At 32.4% G+C, this 17,883-nt stretch overlaps 1 protein-coding gene and 2 long non-coding RNA genes across 3 annotated transcripts; all 3 read right to left on the bottom strand.

Annotated features, from left to right (window-relative positions):
• Positions 1 to 61: 61 nt before the first annotated feature.
• On the bottom strand, positions 62 to 15,272 carry LOC145335287 (pre-mRNA-processing factor 39-like). Its single transcript, XM_080181025.1, has 26 exons — positions 15,267 to 15,272; positions 15,121 to 15,201; positions 14,736 to 14,812; positions 14,238 to 14,313; positions 13,213 to 13,341; positions 12,336 to 12,439; positions 11,388 to 11,487; positions 10,712 to 10,810; positions 10,158 to 10,226; positions 9,666 to 9,731; positions 9,166 to 9,257; positions 8,597 to 8,681; positions 7,866 to 7,929; positions 7,209 to 7,278; positions 6,286 to 6,379; positions 5,709 to 5,802; positions 5,345 to 5,469; positions 4,856 to 5,032; positions 4,506 to 4,559; positions 4,107 to 4,218; positions 3,804 to 3,883; positions 3,298 to 3,375; positions 2,871 to 3,000; positions 1,609 to 1,676; positions 782 to 874; positions 62 to 177 (listed from the first exon to the last, which is right to left on the bottom strand). The coding sequence occupies exons 1-25, from the start codon at positions 15,270 to 15,272 to the stop codon at positions 788 to 790; spliced, it is 2,217 nt and encodes a 738-aa protein (XP_080037151.1). The 3' UTR covers positions 62 to 177; positions 782 to 787.
• A 247-nt stretch (positions 15,273 to 15,519) lies between these two features.
• Positions 15,520 to 17,185, bottom strand: LOC145303707 (uncharacterized). The gene is made up of 2 exons (XR_013873793.1): positions 17,059 to 17,185; positions 15,520 to 15,653 (listed from the first exon to the last, which is right to left on the bottom strand). It is a non-coding gene; the product is annotated as an uncharacterized LOC145303707 (long non-coding RNA).
• A 127-nt stretch (positions 17,186 to 17,312) lies between these two features.
• Positions 17,313 to 17,863, bottom strand: LOC145303709 (uncharacterized). The gene is made up of 2 exons (XR_013873794.1): positions 17,737 to 17,863; positions 17,313 to 17,516 (listed from the first exon to the last, which is right to left on the bottom strand). It is a non-coding gene; the product is annotated as an uncharacterized LOC145303709 (long non-coding RNA).
• Between the last annotated feature and the right edge of the window lie 20 nt (positions 17,864 to 17,883).

Genomic DNA, 17,883 nt, shown 5'->3' with positions numbered 1-17,883 from the left:
AATAAATCCGTGTCAGTAAAAAAAAACTTGATATTCTATGCAATTCAATTTATTATTGATAATGATTTGTGATTAAAACTGTCAAATTATGTTGAAGAAAAACATCAAAACTTGTGTGTGAAGGATTGTTTGAAGAAACATTGAGAAACTCGATCACTCATACTTGAAAACATCAACCTAAAAACAATTTATTTCTTATTAACATAGAAATATCAGGAATAGTCCCTTTCGTGGCAACGCCCCTTATGAGGCGTGTGTCCTATTTTCAAAAATGGCTTTTAATAGGTTATTTTAGGTGATTGCCACGCAGGGTTAGAGCCCCCCACAGGGGCTAGAAATAGGAGAAAAGCTACTGTGAAAATATGAAGATATAAGGGACTATACCCGAAATATCAACCTTACCAAACAGTATTTTGATGAAACAAGACTGCTAACGGTCGTTGTATAATGCTTGAAATAAAAGGCATAAATTGAAGCCTATTTCAAACATATGAAAATTCTATTAAAAATTCCAGATATATTGAATTCATGAAGAAATCATTACTTCAAAAAGGTAAATAGTTACAGACAGAGGTAATCAACGCTATATAGAACCTTCTTGGCATTTTGAAAAACATTAATATTTTTAAATAATTAAAATATTTAATTCTGGCTTTGTTTATGGGGCCGAAGGTTTACACACATCAATAGAAAGTTACTTTAGTTAACAGGATAATAGAATTGAACATGGATATTCTAGATAATAATTCGCAAGAATTTAACAGAATGTTCAAAAACTTACTTGTAATTAGTACCCCGTGTAGCCCTGACCATACTGCATGGGATAGTTTCCTTGGGGGTAGGTTCCATACCTGCCAGCATTGTTCTGGTACGCCTACAGTTCAAACAAGGTTAAAAACTTCTTTAAAATGTGAGATAAAGTGATTATAACAAAATAGTTGCTTCGCCCCTAGCCTCTAAGGGAGGTCAAAAAGAGCTTAAAACCACCCTATGTTATATAGAAAGCTTCCATTAAAATCACAAACAATTCAAACCAGTATTTTCCAAGATCTTTAGCTTCAGACAAATAACATTTTAGGATAATGATACCTAAAGAAAGACATGATATCCCAACTGATTACATCAGGATTCTAAAGTGATAGGACAAAGGCCGATAATTTGATGAACATCCCCAATGGTAATACACAAATTCACCCTTTCTGAAGATTAAAATTAGTGTTTGAAAAGTTTGGACACTCAACTTTATGAACCAACCAACAAAAATTAAATGAACGTCCACAAAGTTGTTGATCCAACGAATAAGATAACGTTATTATAAAAAATAGGGACTTGTGTGTTTAACAACAGCTCAATGTTCTCTTCCCGCCCTGAAATGCTCAGAAAAATAAAAAAATAAGATATGCGAAATTTTAAAAGGACAAACAGACCAATACATTCTATTTTAGGTCATAAATTGAAAAACTCCATAAAATAAAAAGAATTCAATTGTTTTTGACACAAAAATGAAATTAAAAAGGCAAAATATGACAATTTTTATAAAATGAGACAGATAGACAAACAGACATAAATTTACAAACAAAAATACATTTGATTTAAAATACTACTAACCATGTTCTGATGGGCATTGTAGCTTGGTGTGTTGGCAACTGGTGGGTAGGCATTGCTTCTGGGGGGCTCTTTAAAAAAAAGAAAAATATTAAATGCATTATCTATCTAAATATTATAATAATCAAGTGTAATTTCAAAGATTTTTAAAAATAACTTTCTAAATACTGTTAATTTAATGAGTTCCTAATATTTATTTTATTGAAAAATATATCTAAATTTCCTAAACACTTTCTGCAAAGCATATAATGAATCACCATGCTAGATATATAAACAAAATCAATACCCTTCAAGGAACTACATACAGAAAAAAGTGAATAAAGGAAATAGTACGAAGTAGCGGGTTTCGTCGTATTTACAGTAGCTTTTAATAGGTTATTTTAGGTTTAGTAGGTAAATGTTAAGGATTGCCTCTCAGGGTTAGGAAATAAGCCCCGCAGGGTTAGAGCCCCCCCCCCCACACAGGAGCTAGGAAAACAGCTACGGAGAAAATACGATGAAACTCGCTACTTGGTTTTCTTACCATGAACAGTAATAGGTACTATATATGATATAAGTCAATATTTCAAGCATAAACAAAAACTAGTATAAATTGTATTGGTAATATTACAACATGCATTACAACCATGATGTGCATTCATTTCCGCAATATCTTTATAGTCTAAAATTCACCAGAACCGCACTTCAATGCAACAGGATAAACTAACAAAATTTCCTCCTGTAATTAAACAACATCCCCTCATATTTATATGCTATTGTATCCTTTTATAAAAATGAAACACAACCATGCACAGTTTAATTAAATGCGGAAGTAAATGCACACCTTCAACAATCACCAAATTTTTAGCAGATATAACGAAAAAAGTTATTTGTTATGCGATTGAATTTCATCAAAATTTATCAATTTTCTTCTATGTCTGCTATTTTGATAAAGCACAAAAAAGAAAATTATTCTGCCTTTACCTAATATCTCTAAATATAAAAATCAGTTAAATTTATATAACTTTTTTAAAAAATATACTGTTCTTTATTATACTTTAGCATGCTGTAGTTTATATGTATAGCAAACAAATTTTCTTCTGATGCTATATCACTGTCTGTTACCATGATTTAGGTATATTTCTTCCTTTCAAATATGCATTAATGTTCCAAATTTATATTTAAACATGATTTGACTAAAGGAAAAAAAACACCTAAACCTTTATTCCATGCAGAAAAAAAACACAAAAAATTACGTCTGATTTCGTTGTTTTGGTTGTTCGTACCCTGTTGAGTTGTGTGGCCCGCAGCTGAGTTGTTGGTCTGCTTCAGGGTGTCCACACCACCACTGCCCTCCTCCTCCAGGATCTTGCTCTTCAGCTCCTTGGCCAGCTTTACATGCTCTTCTTGCGCTTTCTTAGGATAAAATAGAAATTAGGGCCAATGAAATAAGAGAATTAGACATTCTATTCTTTAGCATTCTAATTATCAACATCAAAAGCATTTATTCTCCTTATCAAAAAGAACCAACCCAGTTTTAAAATTCTGTGATTTTTTTATTTACTTTTCAACCTCTAGTGACTTGTTAAAGTTGTCAACGAGTTCTTAGGGGTCATAAAACACATACAAAGTTTATTGAATAGGATGTTAGAGAACTTACAGCATATAAAAAGCACATTAAACTAAACTTAGATTGCAAATAAGAACTGTTACCTTCAACTCCTCAACATCTGTACCGAAATCCTCCAAAAATTCGACCTTTCTCTGAGACAGCAAAAGTTTTTGGGATGCCTTTTTTTTGGATTAATGCATTAGTAACAAATAAATATTTAAATTAGGGATCTTACTGGAAATTGGACATTAATTTATATATAATATACATCTCCACTGATGATAAACAAAATAACCTTTTATGTAGATTAAAATAATTGTTGGTTGAAAAGTTTGCACACTTATAGTTTGTAACAACTAATCAGAATTCTATCAATGTACCAAGAGTTTTTGAGCCAACGAATATAAAATTCTGACATAAATCTTTGGGTATGAGTTTAATTTAAAGTCCCAAGTCTCCTCAACCCCTGCAATTTAAGATGAAATATAAGTGAAGTTAAATATGAAAATCTTTGAAAAAGTTTGAAATAATCTTAAATCCAAAAAAATCAGTTTCACTCAATAGAAATGCCTCGCAACTTTTAAATAAATTACTGATGCATAATTGCCTTGAAATCGGCTTGTTGAGCTTTGTCTAGAAATTCGCTGATTTCTTTGCAATCTACCGGAGATTTATGGATCATCAAATCTAAATATACAAACTATTATTTTTCATGAAATCTTACAATTTTGAAATTTAAAAAAAAAGACTGTAATATATTAGTAATTTGGAGTTATGCACTTATTCTGGTATCGTTAGTTAGATAATTTTTAAATAAGAAAGAAACTCTTTTACGGATTAAATGAAGGGCATGAACTAATTTTATAATTATAAACTTGAAGAGTATCTCCGCCCCTAAATAAGAACTTACCCAGCATTTGAAGATACAGTTTGATATTATCAGCATGTAGCTCGATAGCTTTGGATAAAACTTCCTTGGCCTTCTCATAATCTTGCTTGTGGATTCTCAGATACCGAGCAAACTAAATTAATACAAAATGATTATTTCCTAATTCTTTTAGCCGATACTTTGATTAAAATCGACCAAGATATGTCGAAAGTTTAAAAATAGGGTTTACACACAGACATTTTTTGGATAAATTAATTTGTTTTGGAGATCTCATATACTAGTTGATGCTTTCAAAACAAGCTTTTTTATAATTACCGGTTAATTGAGTTTTTTCTTATTCATGCATTAAAAATATTTTGGATTGATGGAAAATATAAAACCTAAAGGCCTTTTTTTTCAAAAAGCATAAAAACTATTCACCTTTATTGCACAATCAGCGTTTAGGGCATCTTCTTGTGTCGACTCGACGCAAGCCTTCAAAAATTATTTTGCTTTACATTTATATTTAATTTTATAGGAGCATAGCTACTCTATTAGTTCTCTGTTTGTTTATCCATCTAATGTATTAAAATTGTGATACAACAAGATTAGTTAATTTCAATAAAAACTTTTGAAAGGTAATATTGACCTTACTAGCCCCTCAGTAGAGTTATTTATTGATTTTTGCACACCAGCAAATGATTTTCTGCTGATATAACTTTTGTCAAATGCCCGGAACATCTAGTTAGGAATTAGCTAATAATTAAGATTCTTCAATGTAAAGCAATTGCCTCAAAGAGAGTGGTGGCTTTAGCATCATCCCCTCTGCGCCTCTCTAGGTTGGCCCGTCTCAGCTTGACGCTGGTCAGCTCGGGGTGGGCGCGCTCCAGTCCCTCCAGAACCTCAGAGGCCTTGCCAAAGTTTTTGTTGATCTCCTCGAACATGGCCCATCGCAAATGAATGTTGATCTAAAAAGAAAAAGCTTAGAAATACGATAAAAGGAGTCAATAAAATATAACTTCAAAATATGCTTTACTTCATTTATTTTGTATACAGGATTTTTTGAGGAAAAATTTTGAAAAAATCAATAACTTAGTATTTTTAATGTGATTGATTAAATGAAGCTGCTTAATAGATTTTATATTTAGTGGCCTACAGCAGCTTAAATCTTGATAAAGTATCCTAACCAGAATTAGCTTTATCGTTCATTGTTATATCTTCCACCTTAAGTTTGAAAAAAGCGAAGACTAAAATGATAGGTAATTGAAGACAAATATTACCTTATTTTGTAGATGGCTGGTGCATGCTTTAGTGTAGATATCTCTCACTTTCTCAGTGTTATCCCCATCCAGGGTTTCTACCCAGTTGATATAGCTCATCCAGAACTCTTCATACAGCGCACAGGCTAAAATAGATTAGTTACAGACAAACCGACCGACCAACAGGCTAACATTATGTTATAAGTCTCCATAACTAGCATTTTTTTAGAACTTTATATTTTCGCAATCAAAGACTTTTTTTTATGATACATCGCATTTCCATTAGAGGACAAATATGTTAGTTCATGAGAAGCAATGACTTTTTTGTTTGATATGGAATTATTTATCTTCCATTACTCTATCCACGCATTTCAATTAATCTTACCGATAAGACATCTCTCATAGATGACCTCCAAATCTTCCTCTGTCACAGAAATTTCTTTCTTGAATCCCTTGGGTGCTTCCTCGGGAATGCTTTTCTGGAAAAAAAAAGATTTTTAACAGAACATAAGGTCAATAACGTAAAAAATCGCTCCATCCTTTATTCCATTGGGCAAAAATATTAATTCCTTGCAAAGGTACTGATAAGGAAAAACTTATAATGTTTGGTAATTAACATAAAATAAGTAATGAAGGAAAGTTTAGTTCTGCCGCTGTATTCTTAAAAGTTCTCCCAGAGCTGAAATTCTTTGTAAGCCCTCTGTTAAAAAAAGTAGCATATCGCTTTCCTCATTTTTCAAAACAACAATATTTTAATGAACAGGAATTATACTTTCCTTGTCCTCCCCACCCGGGAAATTTAATTGAAAAATAGTTGAAAAAAGGAAATAATTTGTATTTTTACTGTATAACTTAGGGAAAGAAATTCAATTATGTTTGAAAATATACCTACACCCTTGTCGAGAAATCATTTTTTATGTTAAATATATTTTAAGGTTCTAGACTCAACACATAATACTAACCTTCATATAATCAATGTATTCGTTCCATGTAACAAGTGCAGATCTCTCCAAAGGTTTCACGTGAAAGTACGGACGCTTGATCTTAGACTCGAACCTAACAAAAGAACATTATATCCTTATAATAAAGTAACAAGATTTCTGTCTGTTTGTCTGTGTGTACCGAAGGATCTCGCTAACCGCTGAATCGATCGGGCTCTCCTTAACAGGGTAGCTTCTCAGAGGTCCCAGGAAGGTTTATAACTATTTTGGGGAAGCGTGCCACCACCCTCCCAAGAGAAATTATAAAAATTTTTAAAATTTGATATTTGAGAGACTTGAACGAAACATAAAGAGGTATCGTAGAATTTGAAAGCATTAAGAGGTATCATAGAGACATTAAAAAACATTTAAAGTGCCACTAGAGGCCTCTAGGGGCGTAGCCGCTAGTAAACTTTTAAGTAACAGAAAGTCTATCTTTCTGTCTGTTTGGCTATAGCGAAGGATCTAGCAAACCACTAAACAGATTTTACAGTTCTACTTTACAGTGAAGTATCTTATAGCCAGGTCCATAGATGGTTTATAATTATTTTGTGGGAAGGCAACTTCGCCATTCCAAAGAAATCGTCTTAGAAAAATACCCCGTCTTTCTCTTAAGAGGCCTCTATGGGCGTAATCACTTGTACATAGAAAAAATAAAAGTATATCTCGCTTTTTAAATAAGTTGACAAAATGTTCTGTAAGTTGAAATAGTAAAAATAAATGAAATAATTGCGTAGGTATAAAAAGCATAACTTACAAAGTAAAAATTCAAATTAAGATAAATGATTTAAATGTTTTTGTTGCTTGAAAACAAAGATAAACTGACGGACTTCCAATAATAACTGAAACATGATTTTTTTTTTTAAATTAGCTGCCCAACCTAACTAAACTAAGATTTTACTTACTTGACGCGAGCATTGAACACTTTTTCAGTTTCCTTAAAAATTTTCTTCATGCTAAAGATAAGATGCTCCTAAATAGTGACCAATATTTGATTCAATATTAAGGACCTTACATGATCTTGGACAAACACAGGAGTCCCAAACGTCGGAGTGGACAAACGCGTGAGTGTTAAAATATTAATTTGATTTAGTATTTCTATACAGGTTACTGTTAGGTTAGGTAAAGATATGAATGTACAAATAAGCCCCCCAGAGGGGTCAGGCATTTGTAAACCCTAAAATATGGTTTAAAATAGGTTAGGTTAGGTTAAGCATCCACTCTTGCTTTTGTCCACTCTGACGTTTGGGACTCCTGCGTTTGTCAAAGGACCTTATATTATGTTAAATTCGATAGATGGTACGATAGAAACTAAATCTAGGGTAGACGAACTTAAATTCTATTGACCTCACCTTTCCCACCCTGATAATATTACCAGGGACAGAGATATAGAACATGCAGAAAAAAAATATTTTATCTCTAAATTTTCCCCAAGTTAAAAAGATAATTTTTTAGAGAGTTCTAATGGTTTCATACATTCTAGTGTAAACATAAATCATTTCCATGTTTGAACCGTTTTAATATCATAATGTAGAACTTTTAAACATATATTGGTCATCCCTTCATGGCAGTGATCTCCTTTTCAGAACCCTCGAAGTCATCAGCAGCTCCGGGAGCTGCCTCCTCCTAAAAATACAAAAATGCAAGTTGGTCAAATAAAAAATGCAAATTGGTCAAACAAAAAATGCAGTTATTCAAATATCATATGCAAGTAAAATTAACAGTCTACCAAAAACATAATAAACTTAATAAAAGCTTGATCTTTTATACGGTATGTTACTTATGATAAAGAAAAATCTTTTACATTGGAGGTCCTTCCAATATTTACATAATATCCATGGACACAGTGTTTCGCCCTTTTAGGGCTCACCAGTATGGCTCAATTCAGGCAGAAAACCAATCCACCTCGTTTCTTTGAGAATTAATCAAACCTTTTTATAAGAAGTGATCTTATATAAAGTCTATAAATCATGTGGTCAATTTTGTTGGAATTATAGACATGATCATTTTCATGGAGAGTCCCCATTTCCCAGAGAGTAATCAACAAAGGGGACTCTGCAATGCATAAAAAGTTGGACAATGTAAAGAAAACGAAGTAGCGGGTTTTGTCGTATTTTCACAGTAACTTTTTTCCGATTTCTAGCCCCTGTGGAGAAGCTCTAACCCTGTGGGGCACATTTCTTAACCCTGCAGGGCAATCATTAACATTTACCTAACCTAACCTATCAAAAGCTACTATGAAAATACGACAATATCCGATACGTTGCATGATTTAAAAGTTTTCTTTTCTAACCTTTTCCTCTGTAGCAGGAACCATATCCTCTTCCTCTTTCTCCTCATTTGTTTGGCCCTCCTTCAGGGTCTCAAGAATTTGCTTCCTGAATATAAATAATATCAGGAAGAGTTTAAGTGGGGGGAGGGGAAGGGTTGCCATGTTTTTTAACTCGATGAGAAATGAGCTCGCTCGAGTTTAAGATATTTGGGATAATATAAAAGTATACTATTTAGAAGTGTATGTAGTATTTTATGTCCAGTCCAGATTCTCGCCTTTAGTAGAAAATAAATGAAATCATCATTTTATAGACAACATGCTTTATATTGCACAACTTTTATCTGTAGCTAAATATCAGAACAGGATAACAAGTATCAAGTTGAATATAGGATTTTACCTAGCATAATTATACTGCTTTTACCCCAAAAGTTTCTTAACAAATTGTCCCATTATCTAGCTTAAAAATTGTGGATTTGTGATAGTTGTAAACAAAATAAAGGTATCCGAAATATTCTCGTTATAATTTTATAATGATTTTTTTTATTCATCGTTATTTAGGGGTACTCAACTTAATCGTCCATTGTATTCACCTGAAGGTCAGAAAATCTGAGGATTCCATTAATTCTTTGGGGTGGTGGGCCTTGATAAACTCCCGGAATTTATCAAAATTCTCCACAATTCCCTAAACAAATAAAAATATTTGTTTTTAACAATGTTGTAACTAAAACTTTAAAACCTAAGATAGGTAAATGAAAAAATTAAATAAAATTACAATCTTATTACCTAATAAAAATTGTTTTTAATGTGTCAACATTACTAATTTAAACAGTAGGTATTTGGTATTTTTTTGAATCTCTTGCTTTTCATATTTTTAAGATTTAGACGATTTTTTTCCATTTTGAGAATATTTTACCTTTTAACACAGAAGGCGATCTTTAAGTCTAAAAATCTAAAAAGGAAAAAATCTAGAGGGTTAAAAAAATAAATCTCTTTTCCAAAACATTTTTTTGTTTCATTTTCATCTATCAATGTAGGTTGTACAATGTACATTAGATTGAAAAATTAAGTATAAAACAAGAATGATACATACCATAGTAGGGGTTTTTAGGCAGCTCTCAAATACTTTGTAGGCGTGTCCAAAACTTTTGTTTTCAATCTAGAAATAAATAATAATATAACTTTTGTTTTGAATGGAGGAAATTATGTTAGAATTTTAATTCAACAATATTAGTTTCTTCAAGAATACGTATGCCTTTTTAAAATAAATTAGATTTTGTCCTAAAGTGTGTAGATTTTAGAAATACTTACACCATAGAACATCTAGGAATCAAATTCAAAAATGGAAATCTGATGAAAAATACCAAGTTACGCAAAATTTCATATAGAGTATAGAAAGACAAATATACATCCTACTACTTTGGCAGATTGAATCTATTTATGGTGAAAATAAGGCTTATAAGTATAAGAAAAATTCAATATTAAGGAAATATTTTTTTATTAATGAAATCTATTGGAGACAAAAAAGTTCCTGCACTGACCATCTTTTTTTATCAACATAGGACAAGACACAAAAATTGCTCACCTCATATTTGATGTAACTGTCCCAAAGTTTGTCTGAGCGGAATTCTTTTCCACAGGACAAAACAGCTCTGATGAAAAAAATATGTTCAGACTACAGCTGTAAATAACTATGGACCATAAAGAAATTCTCAAAACTAAAGAAGGTACAAAAAGTAGATACACAAAGTCTAGGAAAATAATACTTAATACTTATCAATAAAAACCGAAAATCAACAGTAAGAGAATGGATTGGCTGATAAACATACAATATCAAATACAACAAACATTGCAGTAATTAACTAGAACTTTTTTATACTTATACTATGTTATTAACGAGTTTATTTTCACTGTTTTATGATAAATACTGTATAGTGTATAAGTGCCATATTATTGGTAGGAAAGTTTACACAGTTTCGCTAACTATACAAAGATAAATTTCTTAGGAATAAAATTATTGACTCATTTTAAACAGCTTACATAAGGATTTTAATTGGAAGATTATTGTGTCAGATTGACAATCTAGTGTAATAAATCTATTTTATGAAAAATGCTGCCTTGTATGAACATAATATTCCTATCATAATGTTCTCTGACATAGTCAGCCCCTTTCTCGGCGCTTTTGGATTTCACATAATTGAGATAGTGTAGCCACAGGTCCACGGACAAGGGGATAGCCTAAATGTACAGAAAAATATTAATATACATATTCACCCAAATATACTTCACAGATATCATAATGGATTTGTACTTATCAACGTTAAAGTTAAGAGCTGTGATTCAGCAAATTAATTATAATTGCAAAAAAATACATTTTTTTTCGGGGGGGTTAGATTCGGGGTGAAACATCTTTGGTGATAAGTAGGTATAAAGGAGAAAAATAAAAAAAGTTGCCAATTAAAGTACATAAACAATATAGATAAAAATACATTTCTCGAAAAAAAAATTCAAGAAATTTTGACTTGAAATTAGTCAAGAATAAGTAAAAATATGCAAGTAATATCTATTTAATTCATTTAAAATCGGAACATATGACTACTAAGGAGGTTATTATTTTGGCTATTTTCCGTAAAGTTGTCAAATGCGCCTATTAAGTCAAACTATTCCTAAATATGGGCATTTCATATGTAAACATTTGGTCAATATTATGAACAGTTTGACTTAATGTGCACATTTGACTAAAAATGGTTACACAATTTTTTAGAAAATAAGCGACAAAAAAGGCCCCCTTAGGAAAAAAATATGTAGCACCCACCTTGATACCATTATTAAACACGGCCAGGACACTTTCTTCTGTTCCATTTCTCTTCTCCAGGTCAGAGTACTTCTTCCAGTAACCGTAGCAGTACGGATATCTAGACAATGGAATAGTTACAAAATAATTTTTTGAACTTATATTTGTGAACTTTTTTCCATTTCAATGCATTAGAGAGTATAAATGAAGGAATGGAATTTTTACCATGTAGATTTTAATTTATCAAGACTTTATATTTATATTCTTTCTGGTATATGCATCTTTAAAAGATGTTACATAAATGTCAATCAAAACAGAAAGACATGGTTCTAGTGGTGCCATATTGTTCTTTATTTACTTTCCTATAAATTGCTAAGGGGGGAGGCGGATGTGCCACTTTTTGAAACCAAAACTGTAAGTCAAAGAAACTCAACTAAAAAAAGAGTTACAGGTCTGACATTTTGCATGGCATTTGCTTTATAGGGGTACAATATGGAACTGTGAAGAAACGGCGGCGCAACCGCCGAAAACCGCCGAGAAAAGGCAAAAAAATTTCGGCGGGAAACGGCGGTTTTCGGCGGTTGCGCCGCCGTTTCTTCAGTTCCATATTGTACCCCTATAAAGCAACTGCCATGCAAAATCTCAGACCTGTAACTCTTTTTTTTAGTTGAGTTCCTTTGTTGACTTTTACTTTTGGTTTCAAAAAGTGGCACATCCGCCTCCCCCCTTTAAAACGGTATTTTTGAGATTTATGCTTGAATCCTTTATTATAAATGGTAACCTTAACAATCACAAATTAAACATTATTAGGTGTAGGTATCTAAAGAACTTTCTTGTAAATTTAATTTTCAATGATTCACATATTCTCCAAGTACCTAAACTCGTTTAATGCACTTTGTGCAAATATCCTATTAAGTCCAATAGACATTAATTTTGCGTCAGCATGAGCTTAAAAATAAGTGAACTCACCTCGCCAGAAAAGCACTGTACGCCTCTCTTCCCTCCTTCAGCAAATTTTTGCTATCAACAAACTGAAGCAAGTACGTCCATCCAGTGAAATCAGATGGGTCATCCTAAAAAATAATAAAAACAAGGTTGACAACATCAATAAAAGCAAGGCTCGATAAAGCAGAGGTAGAATAGAAGAAAAAACATTTATAATTTAAAAACTTACGTATAACTGAAAATTACATGGCAATTTGTTGCAAACTGTTTGTAAATCAATGATGCATGCATATAACGGAATAATTTATATTCTAAGAAGTGATTATATAGATGCTACATTTATAACATTGTGTCTAACCGTCCTAGAAATAATAATCTATTAAATTAAGGTAATAGGACAAAGAAATAAGTTCAGAATTGGCAATCTTTTTAAAGTCTAATGCACCAGAGTAATTAATGAATAAACACTAAAACGGATATATATCAAATAAATTCTCCTACAAAAATAAAAAAAAGGTCTGAAGACAAAGTTTGTATGTCCACCATATAATTGTAGGAAGTTTTAGCTATCATTGACCTATCCCTGTTGATCTTTTACAATACATTAAAGATCATTATCGATTTTAATTTTCACTTACTAGATAAATATGTCAAAGATAATTGCTACACTTGTAAGTTGTATTCCAGTAGTAAGTTTTTTTGTCTGAAGCTAAAGATTTCGATAACTACTGAACCGATTGTTCTCTGTTTTATGAAAGCTTCTTATAGATCCCTTGATGGTTTTAGGCTATTTAATTCTTATATCTAAGTTTGGTTTTAGGCTATTTTCCTACTTTTCTTACTTCTTCGAATGCAGAGCTCCTGTATGATAGGAGCGCAGCCGCTAGTACTAATATAATACCTTAACAGCTTTCCAGTACTTGTTCAATTCTTTCTCGAGTTCCTCTTTCTGTTTCTTTTCTTTTTCAAGTTTAGCTTTTCTTTCAGCTTCCTCTTTAGCCAGTTTGGCCTTTCTTTCCTCTTCCTCCTTTCAGTTTTAACTTTTTAAAAAAATAGGTTCAAAGGGGGGAGGCGGATGTGCCACTTTTAAAAACCAAAAGTAAAACGTGCATGATCTCAGCCAATAAAAGAGTTACAGCTCTAATATTCTGCACAGCAGTTGCTTTTGTGGTGAACAATATGGAACTGTGAAGAAACGGCGGCGGAACCCCGCCGAAAACCGCCGTTTACCGCCGAATTTTTTTTTGCCTTTTCTCGCCATAATAGACAATTTTCAATCATCTGAGATAAACTTTTATTTTCATAAAAATTTCGCTTATATTTTCCCTTGATACTTGTAAGATTTTACACTTATTTTTAATATTGACATGTTTGAAATATTACAAGTGTCACGTGAAAATAGAAGGAAAATTTTTATGAGAAAAAAGTTTATCTCAGATGATTGAGAACTGTATAATTTGGCGAAAAAAGGCAAAAAAAAAAATCGGCGGGAAACGGCGGTTTTCGGCGGGAGCAGCTGTTCCGCCGCCGTTCCTTCACAGTTCCATATTGTTCACCACAAAAGCAACAGCTGTGCAGAATTTTAGAGCTGTAATTCTTTTATGGGCTGAGATCATGCAAGTTTTACTTTTGGTTTCAAAAAGTGGCACATCCGCCTCCCCCCTTTACCAAGCTGGGAGAACAATAGGCACACCTACAATCCCTAAACACCCCAAATATCTTTTTTAAATGTTCGTTTATATGACCCCCCCCCCCCCACTACTAGGTACAAAAAATAAATAAGTAAAATAAAATTCAGCAAATTGTTCTTAAAAAAACATCCACATTCCACAGAAACAATTTTTAAAGGAAATCCACTGTTTTTCTCAGTTGTAAAACAAGTTTAAGCACTTGATTTGATATCAAATTAAAAAGTTAAATTTCCTTAGCAAGCTTTGCTTTTAATTCAGCTTCTTCCTTCTCCTTCTGCAACTCCTCTTCAGACTTCTCTGGCTCAGGGGTTCTAAAAAAAGAAATGGCAATAACATTATGGCTGGGCACTTTCACATAAAGTATCTTGTTGAGCACTAATAACACCCCCCACCCCCTCATTTATTCTTATAGATTGAAATAGAATGAGCCTGGGGGGGGGATGAATAATCTATTTCTTACTTTAGATCAGGTTAGTTGCAAAACCTTTGTCTGGAAGTCCTAACTGTGTATGTAAATAAGTTGCTCCTGCTTGAGGTTCAGACATTCCCCTTACTCTACCTATTATTTATGTTGCACATCTGACATATCAGCAGTAGGAACCAGGGGCCAATATTCAAAACTATCAAATTCCCAAAAACAAGTGAATGCGCTCCCTGTTGAGAGAGATGGGTCATACTAACCAAAAAAAATATAAGAATTTGCCAATGACTGTATTTCTAATATTAGACTTACTTTTCCTTCTCCCCCTTCTCTTCTTCCTGTTCTTGTTCTGGTTCGCCTGCAGCCTCTACGGGGACTTCTGTGTTTTCCTGGTTAAATGATTATATAAATTTTAAATAAAGTACAGATCATTCAAACTTGCTGTGTTCTGTAAAAGTGTAAAATAGAGAGTAAAAATCAGCTATTTCGATTTTATGAGACATCCAGAAGGAATCATATGGAGAAATAAAATTATAGGCCCCTGTTATTTGTTTATAATTTCGTACAGAACGTCCAAGGAAGGGGAGGGGTTAATACAGGGGTGTAAAAAAAGCTTGGACATCCTTGAATAACATCCAACTATTTTGCCTGTGTTTCTTATTATCTCTGAAAGTAGAAATGTAAATAAAAAAAATACCTCCTCAACTCTGCTTTTCTTGACGGGTGGTTCCTGACTCTCAACTTCAGCTGTTGCTTCGGTAGCTACAGCCTCAGCCTCCTATACAATGTCGTGTTAATTCTTTTTAAAATCTTATATTAAATCCGCTGAATCAATGAGTAGACCTTCATCTAAACCTTTACCCTTGTAGCAAACTAAAATACTAGAAGGTTCTGAACCTTACTAACTTAGTCTAAATAAATAATAACACTTCATGGAGGGAAAAGCCAATGCCAGTTTAATCAATGTACAGTGTACAACACTTCTTTCCCTCCAAAATTGAACAGCAACCAAAAGAAAATGTTCATACATGATTGACTTTTGGGGAGCAAGGGAGTGGTGTTTTTTTTTAATAAACAATGCCCCATTCCTAGGGTTCACTAGATTAATTTTCAGTTAAGGTTAAATTGTGTGTTTTTTTATATGACAAGACATCCCTGTTCTTCCATAGGCTCTTGTTCTTGTTCTTCGCTTCCACTTCCCTCGGCCTCTTCACTCCCACTCTGAGATTCCTACATACACAGATGGATGGATAAAGAAAGAAGAATATACAGATAGATAATATACAGACTTACAAATAGAGATACACACAAACACCACAAGAGACAAAAAGACAGGCCAACAAGACAAAAAGACAGACAAAGAAAAAGACAGAAGAACAATCAAACTGACAAACAAGAGATGATCACACTATCAAACATACAGATAAACGAAATGACAGTCAGACATAGAAAAAAACAATACAGTTAGAAAGATATATGGATAGACACTTAGATAGACATAGGTATATAATATGTGTATATACACGGTGTTTCAAAATAAACTGCGTTTTCCAGACAACCAGAAGGAATATGAAAAAAAGGATTATAGGTCCATATTCTATGTAAAAATGTACATCGGATTTACTTCAGGTGTTTTTTGATATCTCTAAAAATGCTGCTGTACTGATTGGTACATGTAGGGGGAAAATGCTTGATGTTGAATATGAATATCAATTAGATTGAAATAACTTGAATATTTTGCAACATATTGTTTCAAAATTCAATATCAAAGTAGTAAAAGGTTGAATCAATGTCCACCTATGAAATTTACATATTTTCTTTTTTGGCTCCATGCAAACCCTTTTTAGGTTCTTCAGAATTTAGTTTTTTCTATTTCTCTAAGACATTTTTAGAAAAAAAAATTCTATTAATACTGTGTGCATTGACAAATAAAACAAGTCACTTTTTATTTCATTTCAATATCTTTAAAAAATAAGCAAGTTATCATGGTTTGAAATTGTTGGTAAAAAGTGCGTTTTCTTTAATTACTCATGTTTTTAAGATGATCCCTTATAATCTGTCTATCAAAATTAAGAGATTAAAGGGGGAAGATGGGCGAGGAACGAATATGAAGAATTTTAATTTTTTGTTTAAAAAAAGGCATTTTAAATTAAGTTTTAAATGTAATTATTAGATTATTTTGATGTTTATGTTATAATGTTGTTTTCAAGTAAAAAAAGATTTTAATTCAACGTTATAGCATTAAATTCTTTAAGAATACAATAACAACCACACCTTTTGAATTATTTGGGCTCTAAAATACGCTGTTGTTTTAAGAGATATTAAAAAACACCTGTAACAAATTCGATGCATATTTTTATAGAGAATATGGACATATAATTATTTTTTTGTACTCTTAATGGTTGTTTTCCAAATCTGGAAAACGCAGTTTTCTCTGAAACACTCTGTACATAGATAAGATGGATATATAGACAGACAGGTATACTACCTACAGACAAAAAGACCCGACGTACAACTACAGATAGACAAACAGACACAGAGACATCAGACAGATAAATAGATAGATAGATTGTTAAGATGTCAAAGATAGATATTTTAAAAGCGCATGACAAAGCAGCAAAAACAATCAACTTACCTCATCCTCTCCTTCCAAGGGTTGATCGTCTACGGGCTCAGCTTTCCTTTTGGAGGCTCTAGTCCCGCGCTTTTTAGGTGGCATTTTGGACGATTTTTTTCTTGAAATTATAGTAAGATACTTCTATTAATGTAAATAATGGTAAAGACATTGTTTGTTCTCTTTTAAAATCTACTGTTCAAGGAAAGGAAAATGGACGAAAGAATTTTGTGTATGAGGTAATACCTTTGGTAGAATATATCAAGAAGAAAGAATTTTCTTTTCTTTACTTGTTTTTTTTTAAGATGAAAACTTAGAGAATATTACAGATAACACAATATCTCACCATTTACCAAAAATCCACCAATGTATCTAACTGAATCAAATAATAGAATATAAATAATAAAATTACGGTGTGCATGCACTTCCGCATATGTATAACATAATCAACTAACCAGAACCGCAAGTCAAACAGCCACCTTATTATAGCACTTGCTTTAGATACATAAATAAATGACCTTGCAAGGACGTCCAATCTTTTTTATTTGGAGGGGAATTAAAATAAAAATTTTGGGGGGAGTAATCTTTATATCATAGAGGCAAGTACCTCCAAGCTTTTTTATTTATAAGAACGGAGGTTAATCCACCCTTTACCACCCCCCCCCCCCCTTGGACGTCCTTGAACCCTTGAATGTTTACTTGGCGAATATGAAACACAGTGCTATTGTAATTATATGCGGAAGTGAAAGAACACCACAAATATAGGTAAATGCATCTTTTATAACCCTAGAAAAATAATCCAAACAGCACATAAGTTTTATTGTAGCTGCTCTTTATGCTTTAAAC

Source organism: Acartia tonsa, chromosome 13, assembly GCF_053477335.1.
Source record: "Acartia tonsa isolate MP-2025a chromosome 13, ASM5347733v1, whole genome shotgun sequence".
In the NCBI taxonomy this organism is placed as follows: domain Eukaryota; kingdom Metazoa; phylum Arthropoda; class Copepoda; order Calanoida; family Acartiidae; genus Acartia; species Acartia tonsa.
The sequence above is the reverse complement of the archived record's forward strand: the minus strand, read 5'-3'. Positions and strand labels throughout refer to the sequence as shown.

Excerpts from the sequence above, each read along its gene's own strand:
- LOC145335287 (XM_080181025.1), bottom strand. Across the intron at positions 11,488-12,335 it reads TACAGTGCTTTTCTGGCGAG|ATATCCGTACTGCTACGGTT; the intron begins GTGAGTTCACTT and ends TCCATTGTCTAG. Across the intron at positions 5,470-5,708 it reads CTATGAGAGATGTCTTATCG|CCTGTGCGCTGTATGAAGAG; the intron begins GTAAGATTAATT and ends AATCTATTTTAG.